This window comes from Bos javanicus, chromosome 11 (genome assembly GCF_032452875.1).
Source record: "Bos javanicus breed banteng chromosome 11, ARS-OSU_banteng_1.0, whole genome shotgun sequence".
NCBI lineage: Eukaryota > Metazoa > Chordata > Mammalia > Artiodactyla > Bovidae > Bos > Bos javanicus.
Window position 1 is genome coordinate 5,678,785 of NC_083878.1, and position 17,397 is coordinate 5,696,181.

General features: G+C 44.0%; 1 protein-coding gene across 1 annotated transcript in view; it reads right to left on the reverse strand.

Annotated features, from left to right (window-relative positions):
* The window catches only part of LONRF2 (LON peptidase N-terminal domain and ring finger 2), a 32,102-nt gene that overhangs the window by 12,202 nt on the left and 2,503 nt on the right, over nucleotides 1-17,397 (reverse strand). Inside the window, 11 exon segments of the mRNA XM_061431320.1 lie at nucleotides 1,133-1,169; nucleotides 1,172-1,250; nucleotides 2,112-2,226; nucleotides 3,563-3,689; nucleotides 5,393-5,594; nucleotides 6,484-6,645; nucleotides 7,302-7,424; nucleotides 9,827-9,945; nucleotides 14,188-14,228; nucleotides 14,230-14,309; nucleotides 14,311-15,006. Of these exon segments, the coding sequence (XP_061287304.1) occupies nucleotides 1,133-1,169; nucleotides 1,172-1,250; nucleotides 2,112-2,226; nucleotides 3,563-3,689; nucleotides 5,393-5,594; nucleotides 6,484-6,645; nucleotides 7,302-7,424; nucleotides 9,827-9,945; nucleotides 14,188-14,228; nucleotides 14,230-14,309; nucleotides 14,311-15,006 (1,781 nt within the window).

Below are 17,397 nucleotides of genomic sequence, written 5' to 3' on the forward strand. Positions count from 1 at the left end.
CGGAAGGGTATGACAACCGTAGTTCTCTTAATGACAAAACCCACGGGTTTGCCTAAGCCTTAGGCGGGAAAAGAAAGTCAACAGTCACAGCGTGAGAAAGCGCTCAGCAAGCCCTCTTATTTAATCTGATGAGAGAATGTGCTTAAGATCACTATGAACACATTCTCATGACCTTGAGGGCACAGTGCTAAGTGACGTAAGTCTGAGAAAGACAGAAACTATATGACCTCATTTGTATATGCATCTAAAAACAAACAAAACCAAGTTCATAGACAGAGGACAGACAGGGTTACCAGCAGAGAGAGAGAGTGTGTGTGTGTGTGTGCGTGTGCGTATGTGTGTGCATCTGCTTGTGTGTGTATCCGTGTGTGCAATGGGTGGAGGGGGTCAAAAAGCACAAAGCTCTAGTTATAAAATAAGTCCTGGAGATGCAACGCACAGCATGGTGACCATAGTTAATAATCCTGTATTGCATATTTAAAAGTTGTTAAGAGAATAAATCTTAAAAAGCTCTTATCACAATAAAAGTATTGTAACTGTCTGGAGACAGATGTCAACTTAGATCTACTACGGTGATCATTTCCCCATATACACAAATATCAACTCACTCCGTTGTACACCTGAAACTAGTATAATGTTAAACGTCGGTTACATCACAAGAAAAATAAATAAGAAAAAATTCTGATGAAAGCAAAAATGACAGATGTCTACTAATAAATAAAAAAGACTAGAAGAATGATAAGATCTCAATCCTTACAGGTCACTACAACACAAAACTTTAATCACTTTAAAAGAAAAAAGAACTGTCAAGCCTATTTTGAGGGGAAAAAAGCCCGTTTTCAAACATCTTTTGTTTTTAATGAACTGTGCCTTTTCACTTCTGAAAAACTCAGTATTGCTTATTTAGATATAAAAAGCAGCCATATAATTGTCAAAACACACTTTTGGAATATTTCTTACAACCTTCTTCAATTAAATTCCATAAACGCTTTGCAATTAATTTTTTTTTTTTTGAGGCCAATTTCTCTGCCAAAGAGGGGGAAAAAAAAACTGAGATAGAGCTGTGAGGTTAGCCAGATTTTCTTCTTGTAACCTCTACTCAGCACGAAGTACCTAGAACACGAGGACTTACTGTGACAGCTCCACCATTTCTTCATCATAGATTCTCTGTCAGACAGCTCATCTGAGAAATACCGAAATATTAATTCTTCGGCAAGAGCAGTCGTATTAAAATTGCTGCTTGCCAACAACTGTAACAAAACAAAGTTAAATAATACTGCTTGGTATTTAATTCTTTTTAAGAATTTGTTTTTGTTTTTTTTTTGACGTGGACTATTTTTAAAGTCTTTATTAAATTTGTAAAAATATTGTTTCTGTTTTACGTTTTGGTTTTTTGTCTGCAAGGCATGTCAGATCTTAGCTCCCCAACCAAGGATGGAACCCACACACTCTGGAGGGGAAGGTTAAGTCTTAACCACTGCACCACCAAAGGAAGTCCCTATGGCAATCAGTTCTTTTTTTTTTTTTTTTTTTTGGTAATCAGTTCTTAAGGAAAAAGAGCTCTCTTTTGTGGGAGCTGGGGTCCTAGAAGACAAAAGGGACTGAGGTGAGAGAGATGGAAGGTCGGCCCTGTGAGGGAGGGGCGGGCTGTCCCTCCCGCAGGAAAGCAGCTCAGGAGACAGGGTTCGCCTGGAGGAAGGAAGAGGCAATCCCATCTTGCTGGTGTCTACACTCTCCATGGAGAATCAGGTCAAGGAGGGGAGACGGAGTGAGTAGCAGGTGGTGGAAGACAAGAAAGTATCAAAGAATCACCTTGGAGAGTGAAAAGCTGAAGCTACCAGAGAGGCATGGTAAAAATGCTAATGGCGTTTCAAGTCTCAGATTTAAGATTATGAATTTCAACTGAAATTTAATCTTCCCTGCTTTGTGGGCTGACTCTAGCTTTGCTCTCTACTTACACAGACACAGACAAAAGCAAAAAGAGCTGACTTTGTCAGGACTGAAAATGGGAGCTAAGGGACCAAGGAATTAAAAGCTGCATGTGAAGGGAGAGGAGGTGGAGGCCAAATTTTAAAAGTGCCTGGATTTGTCATTTCCAGAGAAATACTTACTTCTCAAAGTTTTTCTTTGCACAAGGGACAATGAGGGGTGTGATCCTGGCAGCGCTCGAGGCATTTCAGGCAAAACGTGCGTCCACAGGGCGTAGTCACAGGTTCAAAGAGCAACCTGCAGAAACATCTGGGTTTTCAGCAAGACAGGTCCACAGTAGACTTTCAAAGAATCTATTCATTTTATAAGAACTCTAGAAACCACTTATACCCATTTTCTGTTTTCATCTTCCTTATCCAATTTTTATAAAATAAAGCAATTGTTATTGAAGGTGAAGGTGAAGTCGCTCAGTCGTGTCCGACTCTTTGCAACCCAGTGGACTGTAGCCTACCAGGTTCCTCCATCCATGGGATTCTCCAGGCAGGAATACTGGAGTGGGTTGCCATTTCCTTCTCCAGGGGATCTTCCTGACCCAGGGATAGAACCCAGGTCTCCCTCATTGGAGGCAGATGCTTTAACCTCTGAGCCACCAGGGAAGCACATATTGTTAAGGTTTATGTAATTTCTCTGACAAAAGGAGTTCAGTTCAGTTCAGTCACTCAGTCGTGTCCGACTCTTTGCAACTCCATGAACCGCAGCATGCCAGGCCTCCCTGTCCATCACCAACTCCCGGAGTCACCCAAACCCATGTCCATTGAATCAGTGATGCCATCTAACCATCTCATCCTCTGTCGTCCCCTTCTCCTCCTGCCCTCAATCTTTCCCAGCATCAGGGTCTTTTCCAATGAGTCAGCTCTTCGCATCAGGTGGCCAAAGTACTGGAGTTTCAGCTTTAGCATCAGTCCTTCCAATGAACACCCAGGGCTGATCTCCTTTAGGATGGACTAGTTGGATCTCCTTGCAGTCCAAGGGACTCTCAAGAGTCTTCTCCAACACCACAGTTCAAAAGCATCAATTCTTCGATGCTCAGCTTTCTTTATAGTCCAACGCTCACATCCATACATGACCACTGGAAAAACCATAGCCTTGACTAGACAGACCTTTGTGGACAAAGTAATGTCTCTGCTTTTCAATATGTTGTCTAGGTTGGTCATAACTTTCCTTCCAAGGAGTAAGCGTCTTTTAATTTCTGGAGTAATTTCAAGGAGTAAGCATCTTTTAATTTCTGACAACAGGAGACACAGAGGTAAAGAGCAGACTTTTGGACTCAGTGGGAGAAGGAAAGCGTAGGATGATCTGAGAGAACAGCATTGAAATATACACATTATTGATGTAAAACAGATAACTAGTGGGAATTTGACACATGAAGCAGGACAACCTGGAAGAATGAGGTGGGGAGGGAGTGGGGAGGGGGTTTCAGGATGGAGGGGACACCGGTATACTTATGGCCAACTCATACAGATGGATGGCAAAAACCATCACAATATTGCAATTATCCTCCAATTAAAACAAATAATTTTTTTTAAAGCCCATTATGTTTAGGATACAAAATCAGAAAGGCTGGATTTTTCACAGTGGCGTAGATGCTATGTCACCATATCTCATACAAAGGGCACACTTGAAGTCAGCCACCTCTATGGGGAGCTATTCACTTTCTCCTGTGTTAGAGTTCACATTTCTTTGGGGTAAGGAGTCGGTCTCTGAAAAAATTTAAATGCTATAATTAACACTTGCACATCTGGGTAAGAGAAAGCAATGAAGTGTATTTCCTCTGGCTAAAGTGTGTTACAGGCTTCTCTGGTGGCTCAGATGGTAAAGAATATGCCCCAATGTGGGAGATTCAGGTTCAATCCTTGGGTCAGGAAGATCTGCTAGAGAAGGGAAGAGCTACCCACTATAGTATTCTTGCCTGGATAATTCCCTGGACAGAGGAGCCCGGTGGGCTACAGTCCACTGGGTCACAAAGAGTTGGACACGACTGAAGCGACTGAGCACGCATGCAGGGACACATTTAAATGAGTTTTAAATGTCCTTGACAGTTCCGGGACCCCCAGGGAAGCCAAGATTCCTGATGCTGGATGGAGTCCCTTACAGAAAACAGTGTGGTGTTCGCGTATAACCTAAGCACACCCTCCCACACAGGCACAGCCCAGAGGTATCTCAGGGTCTGTTCCAGTCCACCACAGCAATAAATTGAGTCATACAAACTGTTTTTGGTTTCTCCGTGCATATAAAACTTATATTTGGGCTTCCCTGGTGGCTCAGTGTTAAAGAATCTACCTGTCAATGCAGGAGACATGAGTTTGATCACTGACTTGGGAAGATATCCCACATGCCAAGGAAAAACTAAGCCTGTGCACCGCAACTACTGAGCCTGTGCTCTAGAGCCTGGGAGCTGCAACCACTGAAGCCTGAGCACCCTAGAGCCCGCTCTGCCAGAAGAGAAGCCACTGCAGGAGTCTGAGCACTGCAACTGGAGCAGCCCTCACTCTCTACCACTAGAGGGAGCCCTCGAGCAGCAACAAGGACCCAGCACAGCCAGAAATTACTAAATTCAAAAAAAAACCTTATGTTTACGCTATATTGTATTCCACTAAGTGTGCAGTAGCATTATGCCTAAAAAAACAATGCACATATATTAATTAAAAATAGTGTTAGTCGCTCAGTCGTGTCTGACTCTTTGTGACCCCATGGACAGTAGCCCGCCAGGCTCCTCTGTCCATGGGATGCCCCAGGCAAGAATACTGGAGTGGGGTGCCATTCCCTTCTCAAGGGGATCTTCCGAATCCAGGGATCGAACCTTGGTCTCCCACATTACAGGCAGATTCTTTACCATCTGAGCCACCAGGGAAGCCCTAATTAAAAATAACTTATTGCTAAACAGGCTAACCATTTCCTGACAACACAGGTTTGCCACAAACCTTCAATCTGTCAAAAATAGTAATAATGATAATCTGCAAAGCACAATAAATGAGGCATACCTATACCTTAAATCATCTCCAGATTACTAATAATACTTATAGCAATACATGTAAATGTTATGTAAATAGTTGTTACACAGGGTAAAAGCAACTTTGGCTTTTTGGCACTTTCTGAAAATTTTTTTCCCAAATATTTTTGATCTGTGGTTGGCTGAATTCACATGTACTGAAGCCTGACTGTATACAGGCATTATTTATCTATAAGTCATGAATAAAAGTTAAAGTTATACCTAAATTTCTGTGCTTTTTTTGGCTGTGAAGTCTTTATAGAAGTAACCACTGAAACTGGCCTATAATCTGAAAGGTGATATATTCATTATTCATCTTAAACTGCCTGTATAAAAATTTTTTAAGTGTATTAAGCATCAGCCAACAGTCTATAAGTCTACAGTCACATACTCCAAGATAAACAGCCTACTGACCTTTCTTGGGAATTTTTCCAGGGGCATTCACATCGTGTGCATCCTCTGAGTCATTCGGAAACTGTCTCTTTAAACCAGTGCTGGGCTCCATTGGAAGGATGCCGTCTAACACCTCCTGATCCTCTTCACAGTGTAAGCTCAGTATGAAATGTAAAACTGAGGAACTGTTATTTCTAAACACATCAGGTTTCTCAGATGGATTCTGATAAAGTAGGAAAAAAGAATCCTGAATGTTAAAGACAACATAGCATAAGAAAAAAAGTTCATGCAATAGCCTTTCTTGGGCATCTTTGGAAAAAAAGAAGGCTTACACTCTTCCTTCATAATGGGTTTCATCTATTAACTGCTGAGATGAACTGTACAGTTTTCATGGTAAAATATAAGGATAATTTCTCCCTGAGGGAGCAACTGAATACCAGTATTCATATATTCAAATTATCCCTGTGCTTTCTTTTCTCTAAGACAAAATAATTTCAAGTCTCCTGAGGTTTTGGAATGTTCTAGAAGTTTCTTTCAATCTTCAGTGATTTTCTTTTTAAATATTTTATTTATCTACTCAGCTGCGCCACTCTTAGTTGCATCATATGGAATCTTTAGTTGCAGGATGTGGGACCTAGTTCCCTGACCAGGGATCAAATCCAGGCTCCCTGCATTGCAGGCAGAGTCTTAGCCACTGGACCACTAGGGAAGTCCCATCAATCTTCAGTGATTTTCAGTACTTCCACCAACACCCTTGGAAAGTTTTAACTCTCAAGAGGAGAAGCCAGAACTGGTCTTGAGAAGTACTAGCTAATGGAATGTCAACATCTGAATAACTTATAAATGTCCAAAACTACATTAAGCTTACTAGAGATAACAGTGACTTCCCTGGGGGTTCAGTGGTTAAGAAGCCACCTCTCAATGCAGGTCACGTGGTTCCATTCCTGGTCAGAACTAAGATCCCACATCCCCTGGAGCAGCAAAGCCCAAGAGCCACAACTGGAGAGTCTGTGTGCTGCAACAAGAGACCCTGTGTGCTGCAACTGAGACCTTACGCAGCTCAATTAAAAAAAAAAAGAGAGATAATGTTGACAAATACACGCACTTCCTACCTTAGACCTTCCTGCACTGCCACCTTCCTCCACAGGACCCTGGCTGTTCATATGGCTCTGAAATTGAGCCTTTAATCTCATGTTCAACAGTATACTTTGGGTGGAAGAGGTTAAATTCTAAGGCATGTTTTCTGAAGCAGGGAAAAACACCTCACACAGTACCTACAAAATTACCAAGAGGAAAAAAGCATTTTTTAAAACACTTTTGAAAAATACATAACAAACCTAAAAGATTCAGAGGAAATGTAAAAACAAGAACTCATGGTCACTGGAAATGCTAAGGCTGTGTAACTACCATTTACGAGCTTTTTTTTAACAGGGTAGATCTTTACACCAAGTGTGACTTGATGACCTCTAATAAGATTAGGCTAAAGATCTGCATAAAAGAGTAGATATTTCTGCATCTCATTGGTGAAGCTTTGCTGAAAATTTCAAGTCAACCTATGTAGCTGAATTGATATATTGTACATATGTCTTTTATGTGGCTCCTGCACCAACTCTAACATTTGAATTACAAACTCTAGGATAAATCACCTTGCATCCCCAGCGTCATACATTAACCTTGTCTCACTGATACATGTCATTAGTTCAGCAGAGGTGAGATATATGTGCCCTGCCTCGTGAAATGTGCTGCATTATCCATGGATGAAGGTTATCAAATGCATGAACTCATCATTATCATTGTGCATTTTAAATCACACTGTCATGAATATTCAGAGTTACATTTCTCGCTTATTTTACACAAAGGAGCTACTCAGCATGAACACAAAGGCAGAAAGTAAGACTCAAAGAAGCAAGTCATTGAAAGGGAATCACACCTTCTGGGCTTCTTTCTTCACTGAGTTACATTCAAGATTTAGAGCAAGGCAGTAGAGAAACTCCCTCAACGTCTCCTTACTTCTTCCCAGTCCAGAGAGCGCCTCGGCTTTCACATGATGCCCCTGGATGCATCCAAAGACAAACATTTGAAAAAAACAGTGTGATGATACACTTGTGTACAAACAGCCCTGAAAAAAAATCACTGCAACAGTTTTACTTTCATATTAAATAGAATAAACACAAGCCCACAGAGGATGGCTTCAGATTGACCACTTTATAAATCGGGCAAACGGGAATGTCCCACAAGTATGATCCATGATCAGAACACCAGAGTCCACACTTCGAGTCTGATCCCAAAGCAGATCCAAGGGACCGGCTAAGAGAGAACTGGGCGCCCAGCACCTTTAACTCGCTCAGTGATCAGCGGTCACTACCATGTTCCCGTCTTCAAGGCACATATGGGCTTGTGGGAGCAGACACACATGACAGAAATAACTATAATGAAGTGTCAGCATACAGAGTGCCACAACGAAAATGAACAAAACACAACATGGATCGGTATTTCCCAACAGCATTTGGTTTTTGCTTTATGGAGGCAATATTTTCTCAAACCACCGTATGTATTATGCTTTGTTTGACTAGTTCACGTGTTACATTTCCACTGGAGTCAGTTGTTCCCATCATTTAATCTTTCTCTTCTGCGCTGTTCAATTTTTTTCTTGTTGGTCCTCAGTTGTTTGCTCATATTTAAGAAAAATGAACTGCTTCCAGCAGGTTTCCTCTGACACTGAGTCAGTTAGAGCCTTGGATGACTGGATGGATGGATGACTGGATACTGGATAGATGGATGGATGGATGACTAGATAGATGGATGGATGAATGGATGGATGGATGGATGGATGGATGGATGACTGGGTGGATGACCATATAGATGGGTCAATGGATGACTGGGCAGATGGATGACTGGGTAGATTAATGACTGGGTGGATGACTGGACAGATGGACAGGTGGATGACTGGATAGACGGGTGGATGAATGGATGACTGGATAGATGGATGGATGGATGGGTGACTGGGTGGATGACTGGATAGATGGACAGGTGGATAACTAGATAGATGGATAGATGGATGGATGGATGAATGGATGAGTGGATGGATGGATGGATCGATGGACAGACGAATGGATGGATGAATGAATGACCAGATAAATGGATGACTGGATGGGTGGATGACTGATGGATGGATGACTGGATGGGTGGATGACTGGATAGATGGGTGGATGAATGGATGACTGGATGGATGACTGGCTGGATGAATGAATGACTGGATGGTTGGATAGATGAATAAATGACTGAATGGATGGATGACTGGGTGGATAAAATAAAGGAAAAAGGGAGAACAGGCTACATATTATCTATTAACCTGGGTTACTGTTTCTTCGGTGTTTCTAAAACAAAGATAATTAGAAAGTAATTCAGCAGGAGGAAAAATATCTTAATTATTAAATAGAGAATGCTATAGGTATTCATCTTATCATAAGTTCTTTAAAACTTTAAAATATCTTAAGGGATTTAAAATTCAAAGATTCATGAAAAAAGCTATACCTTTTATTCTTTGGCTTATAAATCTTCTCAAGGACAACTTAAGCTATCATTGTTAGGTCAGCCAACCTCATTTTGTATCACAGAGAGATATTGGAACTTTCCAGCCAAGACACAGAGATTAAAATTATTCCAGAATACATACAAAACTCACCCTTTTACTAAGATTGCTTATATTCACCATGTATATTAGGGCTCAACTGCTAGACATGATTATTATATGATCTTCCTATTTAAACTGTAATCTTAAACATATCTTTTAATTCACAAATTTATAACGTTCTTTTATTTTGTTTACATATTTGTTCAGTGCATAAGGCATATTATTCAGTTAATAATCTACTAAGTTGGAGAAGACTCCTGAGAGTCCCTTGGACTGCAAGGAGATCCAACCAGTCCATTCTGAAGGAGATCAGCCCTGCGTGTTCTTTGGAGGGAATGATGCTAAAGCTGAAGCTCCAGGACTTTGGCCACCTCATGCGAAAAGTTGACTCACTGGAAAAGACTCTGACGCTGGGAGGGATTGGGGGCAGGAGGAGAAGGGGACGACAGAGGATGAGATGGCTGGATGGCATCACCGACTTGATGGACATGGGTGTGAGTGAACTCCGGGAGTTGGTGATGGCCAGGGAGGCCTGGCGTGCTGAGATTCATGGGGTCGCAAAGAGTTGGACACAACTGAGCGACTGAACTGAACTGAAGAGTAATCTAAATTAGTGTTTCTTATCTAGATCCAGTTGGAAACTTGATCTTTTGAACTGTGCTGGATTATTATGAAGTGGTTGCTACATTTATACTACCTATAAACTGAGAGAAATGTACACTGTCTATAGCTGCCTGATCACAATAGTCTTATTTAATAATTTATTAAGAACATTCCATAAATTTACATTTATTATCTCCAAAGCCGACCCATACAAATACCTTAGACAAGAGAGATTCATTCTGACAAACTTCACCAGCAACCTGCAGAGCCTGTTCATAGTTCTTCATGGATAAATACAACTCTGCTCAGAGCAGCAATAATGAATTATCACCAGGAGCTGAAAGACATCAGGGATGGAAATAAACATGACTGCATTTTAAAAAATCATCTTTAAGTGATTAAAAATATTCAATTAGAAAACGAACATAAAGGTAACACTACTTTGTTGGTGGGAATGTAAACTAGAGAATGTGAACAGCCACTATGGAGAACGGTATGGAGATTCCTTAACAAACCAGGAAGAAAACTACCGTGAAAGTGAAAGTCACTCAGTCGTGTCTGACTCTTTGTTACTCCATGGACTATAGAGCCCACGGAATTCTCCAGGCCAGAATACTGGAGTGGGTAGCCTTTCCCTTCTCCAGGGGATCTTCCCAACCCAGGGATAGAACTCAGGTCTCCCGCATTGCAGGTGGATTCTTACCAGCTGAGCCACAAGGAAAGCCCAAGAATAATGGAGTGGGTAGCCTATCCCTTCTCCAGAGGAGCTTCCAAACCCAGGGATCAAACCGGGGTCTCCTGTGTTGCAGGTGGATTCTTTACCAACCGAGCTATCACAGACAATAAGAAAACTACAGTTCATAAAGACATGTGTAGGACCCTGGTGGTCCAGTGCCTAAGACTCCAAGCTCCCAATGCAGGGGGCCCAGGTTTGATCCCTGGCCTGGGAACCAGATCACGCGCCACAACTTAAAGAAAAAAAAAAAGATCCCACAGCCTGCAAGGAAGATCGAAGATCCCACATGCTACAACTGAGACCCAGCACAAATAAATTTTTTAAAAAAGACACAAGTATCCCAATGTTCACTGCAGCACTATTTACAATAGCCAGGACATGGAAGCAACCTAGCTGTCCACTGACAGATGAATGGATAAAGAAGTTGTGGTACATATATACAACGGAATATTACTCAGCCATAAAAAGGAATGGATTTGAGTCAGTTGTAGTGAGGTGGATGAACCTAGAGTCTGTTATACAGAGTAAAGAAAGTCAGAAAGAGAAAAATAAGTATCATATATTAATGCATATATATGGAATCTAGAAAAATAGTACTGATGAACCTACTGACAGAGAAGAAATGGAGATACAGATGTAGAGAACGGACTTGTGGACAGAGCAGGGAAAAGAGGCTAGCAGAAGTTGAGAAAATACATTGACATATATACAAAATCATATGAAAAACAACTAACAGCAAGCTGCTGTATAACACAGGGGCCCAGCCTGGCACTCTGTGATGACCTAGAGGGGTGGGATGGAGGCAGGAGGCTCAAGATGGAGGGAATATTTTTATAATTATGACTGGTTTGCACTGATGTATTGCAAAAACCATCACAACATTGTAAAGCAATTGTCCTCCAATTAAAAAAAAAGGTAAAATAAATAACTTCTCAAATCATATGTAGAGTTTCGTAGTTTGGTAAGTATATTTTACACAGCTTCTCTCAGGCAATCAGAAACGAGAACGAGTGATATCTCAAAATGCATGAAGAAAACAGCCTGCCACACACACAGCAGCTACAACATAATTTCCACTGAATAAATGCTGAGCCATCTTAATGTCATAACTAGGCACGGAAAAATAAAAGATTTAGAGTAATTTTCTTGAAAGTACACAAGGAAATTTGCGCTTAAAAACATAGTAAAGCATAATTTGTTTTTCTGTACAACTGAGTGGGTGCCGATTCATGACCATAATTGTACTCATAATATGTTCTCTTACATGGGAGAAGAAGGGGAAAAAAATATTTTCCCTAGATTCTTCAAACAGAAGAGATCTGGAGAATTACCCATATGCTGCTAAGGACCTAAGTCCAGCTGCACAGAAGCCAAGAGATCTAATGACAGTCTACGGAACTGCTGAGAAGGCAGGGCACCACGGAAGCACGACAAAGCCAGAGCTCAAGAAAGCAGAACCGTTACGACTATTTCTCATGCTGCTGGACATGATTCACTCCACCCATACTCGTGCTAGGATCTCTGAAACAGGGCTGAAGTGTGCCTTTTAGCTGATCGATAAATACTCCAGCCACCTAAGATGTGTTCTCATCTCTCTACTTCACACAGGTTTTCAGCTTGCTCAAAATCCTTGAGCTTGACTTTTTCTCAAAGTAAGTAGTTGGTGCTTTTGAAACCCTACTCTGTATCTTCGTAGTTTACACAGTTAACTGGGAAAACAGGCATAAAAGAACTCATGCAAAAAGATAACTGTGTCAAGACATGATGAGCAGGCACTGCTCATAAATGTGTTATTGCTACAAGTGTATAATACAGAGAAGGGTATGACAGGGGCAAAGGGGAAAGGGACAGCAGGAATGGAAAGCCAAACAAGAAAAAGCTGAATTTTTTAAAAAGACATTGACTAGCTACAACAGAGATCAGCAACTTTTTCTTCTGTAAAAGGCCAGGTATTAAACACTTTAGGCTTTGCAGGACAAAAGGTCAACTCGAGGATATGCAGGTATTTATATAACAAGAAAACAAATTTTTATAACATATTTGCTGACAAAATTCAAAATATTTTTGTAATATAGGTCCATGGGGTCACAAAGAGTCAGACACGACTGAGCACACACATACACTCCACACACACACACAAACAATTAGAAAAATGGAATTCTCTTCCAGAAGGTAAAATTTTCTCAATTCAGGTTCAGACTTAGTGTCCCCTCTCATAAAAATCAACTGAAAATGTTCACCGCCTGATCTATAATGAAATTTTACATATTCATCGAAAATGCTCACAGGTACTATGCGATACTGATGTCAGTCACAAATGTGATTTTAAGATTTTTTTTTGATGTGGACCATCTTTAAAGTCTTCAATGAATTTGTTACCATACTGCTTCTATTTTATGTGGTTTTTTTGGCCACCAAAAAACTACCTGGGTAGTTCCCCCAATAGGTATTGAACTCAAGGCTCCTGAGTTGGAAACGTGGAGTCTTAATCATTGGACCATCAGGGAAGTCCCAAACATGTAATTTTTAGTTGAGTATTTCACTGCCTGGAAGGTGTTCATAGAATTCTATTATATTCGTCTCATGATATTAGCCTCTGTAGTCAATCTACACTGAACATAATTGCAGATTAATCCTTTCCAACCCAATATCAGGTTAAAGTGCCTCAAGGGCACAGTTAAATGCATTTTGAAACACAGAAATTTTTTAGAGATTTTTAGAAATCTAAAACCAAAAACAAAAAAGAGAGAGAGAAAGAAAATGCTGCTGGAAATATATTCTGAGCTTGGGAAATACACCTACTGCAAATCTATGTGAGAATAGACATTTCCATCTTGTTCCCACTTTGCTGCAAGTTGATTCTCTGGAATGCTCTAAATAATCACACCTGATGAAAAAAATAGCTGACTCTTCCATTCTAGTATTTGTACTGTTTCCTTTGATGTTGCAACAACAGCGGTGGTAGTGAACATTTTTCTCTTATTCTTGAATTTAAGAAAAAAAATGTCTAATGTTTTAACATGAAGTATGTTTGCTAAAATCTTCCGAAAGAGAATATTTATCAAATTAGGTTAAACTGCCTCTTATTCCTAGTTTCTTACAAAGGCATTATAACATGTGGGTATGTTACATATAACATGTCTCCCCGCTGGTATTACTGAATGGTTTATCTAATGCTGAATTACCCTTACATTTCAGGGGTAAGCCTTCCCTCTTGACCTTAACTCTTACTACATAGCTGGATTCAAAATACTAAGAAATTTAAAGTTTTGGCATCTATGTAACGTGGTGGTGGTGGTTTAGTCGATAAGTCGCGTCTGACTCTGCGACCCCAGGGTCTGTAGCCCGCCACACTCCTCCTTCCACGGGGTTTTCCAGGCAAAAATACTGGAGTGGGCTGCCATTTCCTCCTCCAGAGGATATATAACCGTCTAAAAAAGCTAATTACACCGTAACAGCACCTAACGGCCTTTGAGAGAGGAGAGAGGTCAGAGCCTGACTGCAGAGTGTTAAGAGCATCCTTCCTGGGTTCACCAGCTGAATCCCCAAAGCAAACCCCGCCCCACCGCAAGGTTCTCTTCTGCGCCCTGCCCCAGAGCGTGAGCCATCTGCATTTTCCTACATGACCACCGAAAACCCTTCACTACACTCCCAAGAGAGGGTGAAAAAGCAGTCTTGGCCTCACAAGACGGTTCAGCAATGCCGCGCAGGTCCTGGAAAAGACCGCCCGCGGGTGGACCTGGCTTCTGCTCTTCGCCTCACCACTTCCAGAAAGTTCTCCCGTCCCGGGCCTGCGGCTCAACAGGTGCGCGGGCAGGCGGCCCTGCGCCCGCGCCCACTTACCCAGGTCCAGGGCTTGGTGACCCCTGGCTAGCGCGGCCTCGGTTCCGCGCCTGGTCCGCCAGCCTGCGCGCCCAGCACTCGCCCGGGAAGGACTTCTCCAGCAGGCCGCTCAGCGCCACGTGACCTGGCGCGCCGGCCCGGCTCGGGGCAGCGCCCGCACACGGTGAGCCCGCACGGCAGCGTCACTGGCTTGTGCAGCAGCCGCCGGCAGCGCGGGCAGCCCAGCAGGTCCCGGGGCGCCTCCCCGGGGGCGCGGCCCGGGCTTTCCCGCCGTTCGCGCGGGCCCAGGGCGCGCGCCAGGCTGACCGTCAGTTCCCCTAGCTCGTCCAGTCGCAGCGCCCCCAGCAGCGCGGCGCCGCGGAGCGCTCCCAGGCACTCGAGGAGGCGGCCAGCGCGGGCCAGCGCGTCCCCCAGCCGCAGGCACAGGCCGCGGTCGGGCTGCGCCAGGCCGGCCAGCGCCGAGCGGTAGAGCTCGGACGCCGTGTCGTACTCGCCCGCGCGGAAGGCCTCGTCGCCCTTGTCCACGCGCCGTGCCGCCGGCTCCCCGCAGTCGCCGCCGCAACAGGGTGGCGGGACCGGCTCGGTGCTCAGGCCGCACTTCCACCCCCCGCGGCGGGCGCAGGGCGCGGCCGGAACCGCGGGCTTCCGGCCGCTGAGACAGCCCCGCCCTGTGCAGGACCGCCCACCACCCCACCCCCACCGCCGGCGGCTCCCGCAGACCCTCCTCTCCTCGCCCCGGGAGACCCCGCGCGCGTCTACGTGCGCGCTCCTCTGCACGCGCCCCCCGCCCGCGCGTTTTCTGCATGCCTTCCGCGTCTTCTAGGGCCCGCAGCCACCTGCGCTCTTGGAACAGGTGCCCTCAGCCTGCCCGGCGCTCAGCTCCGCGTGCTGAGTGCCAGCCTGGCTCCAAGGCCTGGTCAAGACCACCACCTGCGGCTGTGCTTAAAAAGAGAACAGATAAGTACCAAGGGTGTAAGGTGTAACATGGTGACTATGGCTAACGCGGCCGTACCAAGCACAGGAAAGTTGTTAAGAGAGCAAATCCAAGAGTTCTTATCACAAGGAGAAAATTTGTTTTCCCCTTCTTTTCTTTCTTTCTATTGCGTCTATAGGAAAAGATGGAGAAGGGAATGGTTACCCACTCCAATATTATTGCCCAGGAAATCCAAGGACAGCAGTAGCCTAGCGGGCTGCAGTCCATGGGGTCACAAAGAGTCGGACACGACTGAGGCAACTTAGCCCGCACACAAGATCACATTCTGTTTGAGAGGAGCTTAAGGCATCACAGTGGATGCTCCCAATTAGGAGAGGTCACTCAGGTTACACAGCATGAACATAGCCGAGGTCAATGGGCTTGACCCTCCACACAGTCTGAGTGGAGCACTAGTTGAGCACCCTAGGCCCAGATGGGTCATGATGGGTTCCTCAGAAGCCCACCTTCAAGACCATTCTATTGAGTTCCATCACCTCTGCATTGTTTGAGGACCACATGTTGTGGATTATCTATTAATAATGATCAATACATAATTGAGGCTCCAAAGGATCTCTGCTGGTGAGTGCTCAGGGCTAGTCCCAGCTCCTCCCAGAACAGCCTGGGCTGGCTGGGCTTTAGGTCTTACCCCCACCCTCATTCTAATGAACTACTGCCTAACTATCAACCTAATTAAGCCCACCTGCTGGGGAAATGGGGGGTGGGGGGGCGGGGCCCTGTTGCAGGTTCCTGTTGCACTGGTCACAGTTCTTTTGTCCCTAGATGATCAAGGGCTGACTCGGGTTTTCACCATGATGTTTGGTTATCTGTAAATTGGCCTCCACTCAGTCACCTGGATAATTGGGAGTAGACTCTGCTGTGGGGCAGGAGGCACAGCTCCCAGACATTGCTGCTCTAAAGATGCTCTGCCAGCCAGCGGCACTGACATCACCTGGAGTTGATTAGAAAGGAGAGATCTGGGGCCCCACTCAGAATAGGCACTTTAACAAGAGCTGCAAGCGATAGGAGCCACACTGCTCAAGACCCAGCTGTACCCCTCAGAGAGTGGGGGAAAGGGATCCACCTTCGGACATTTACCTCCTCTGGAGTGAAAAGGAGACCAAATGAGCAGCAACCAAATTGGAGGAGTGAAGGGGAATATAGGTACCTGATACTAACTGATAGACTGGTCCCAGCCCCTGATGGACACTGAGTATATTGTTGTTTAGTTGCTCAGTCATATCTGACTCTTTGCAACCCCATTGACTGCAGCTGGCGATGCTCCTCTGTCCATGGGATTTCCCAGGCAAGAATACTGAAGTGGATTGCCATTTTCTTCTCCAGGGGATCTTCCTGACCCAGGGATCGAACCTACAGCTCCTGCACTGGCAGGCGGATTTTTTACCACTGAGCTACCTAGGAAGCCTGGGCACTGAGGATGCTTGTTCCTTATTTTCACAATTATATTCACACTACCATTACATTGAGAAAACATGGTGATGTTCAAGTGAGTGTTGTTCAGTCTGACTCTTTGCAACCCCATGGACTGCATCACTCCAGGCTTACCTGTCCTTCACCAACTCTGGGAGCTTGCTCAAATTCATGTCCATTGAGTCCGTGATGCCATCCAAACAGCTCGCCCTCTGTCATTCCCTTCTCCTGCCATCAATCTTTCCCAGCATCAGTGTCTTTTCTAATGAGTCAGCTCTTTACGTCAGGTGGCCAAAGTATTGGAGCTTCAGCTTCAGTCCTTCCAATGAATATTTAGGGTTGATTTCCTTTAGGATTGACTGGTTGGATCTCCTTGCAGTCCAAGAGATTCTCAGGCGTCTTCTCCAACACCACAGTTCAAAAGCATCATTTCTTCGGTGCTCAGCCTTCTTTATGGTCCAACTCTCACATGCATACATGACTACTAGAAAAGCCATAGCTTTGACTATACTGACCTTCGTTGGCAAAGTAATGTCTCTGCTTTTTAATATGCTGTCTAGGTTTAATATAGCTTTTCTTCCAAGGAGCAAGCATCTTTTAATTTCATGGCTGCAGTCACCATCTGCAGTGATTTTGGTGCCCAAGAAAATAAAGGCTGTCACTGTTTCCCCATCTATTTTCCATGAAGTGACAGGACCGGATACCATGATCTTAGTTTTTTCAACGTTAAGTTTTAAGCCAGCTTTTTCACTCTCCTCTTTCACCTTCATCAAGAGGTTCTTTAGTTCCTCTTCGCTTTCTATCATAAG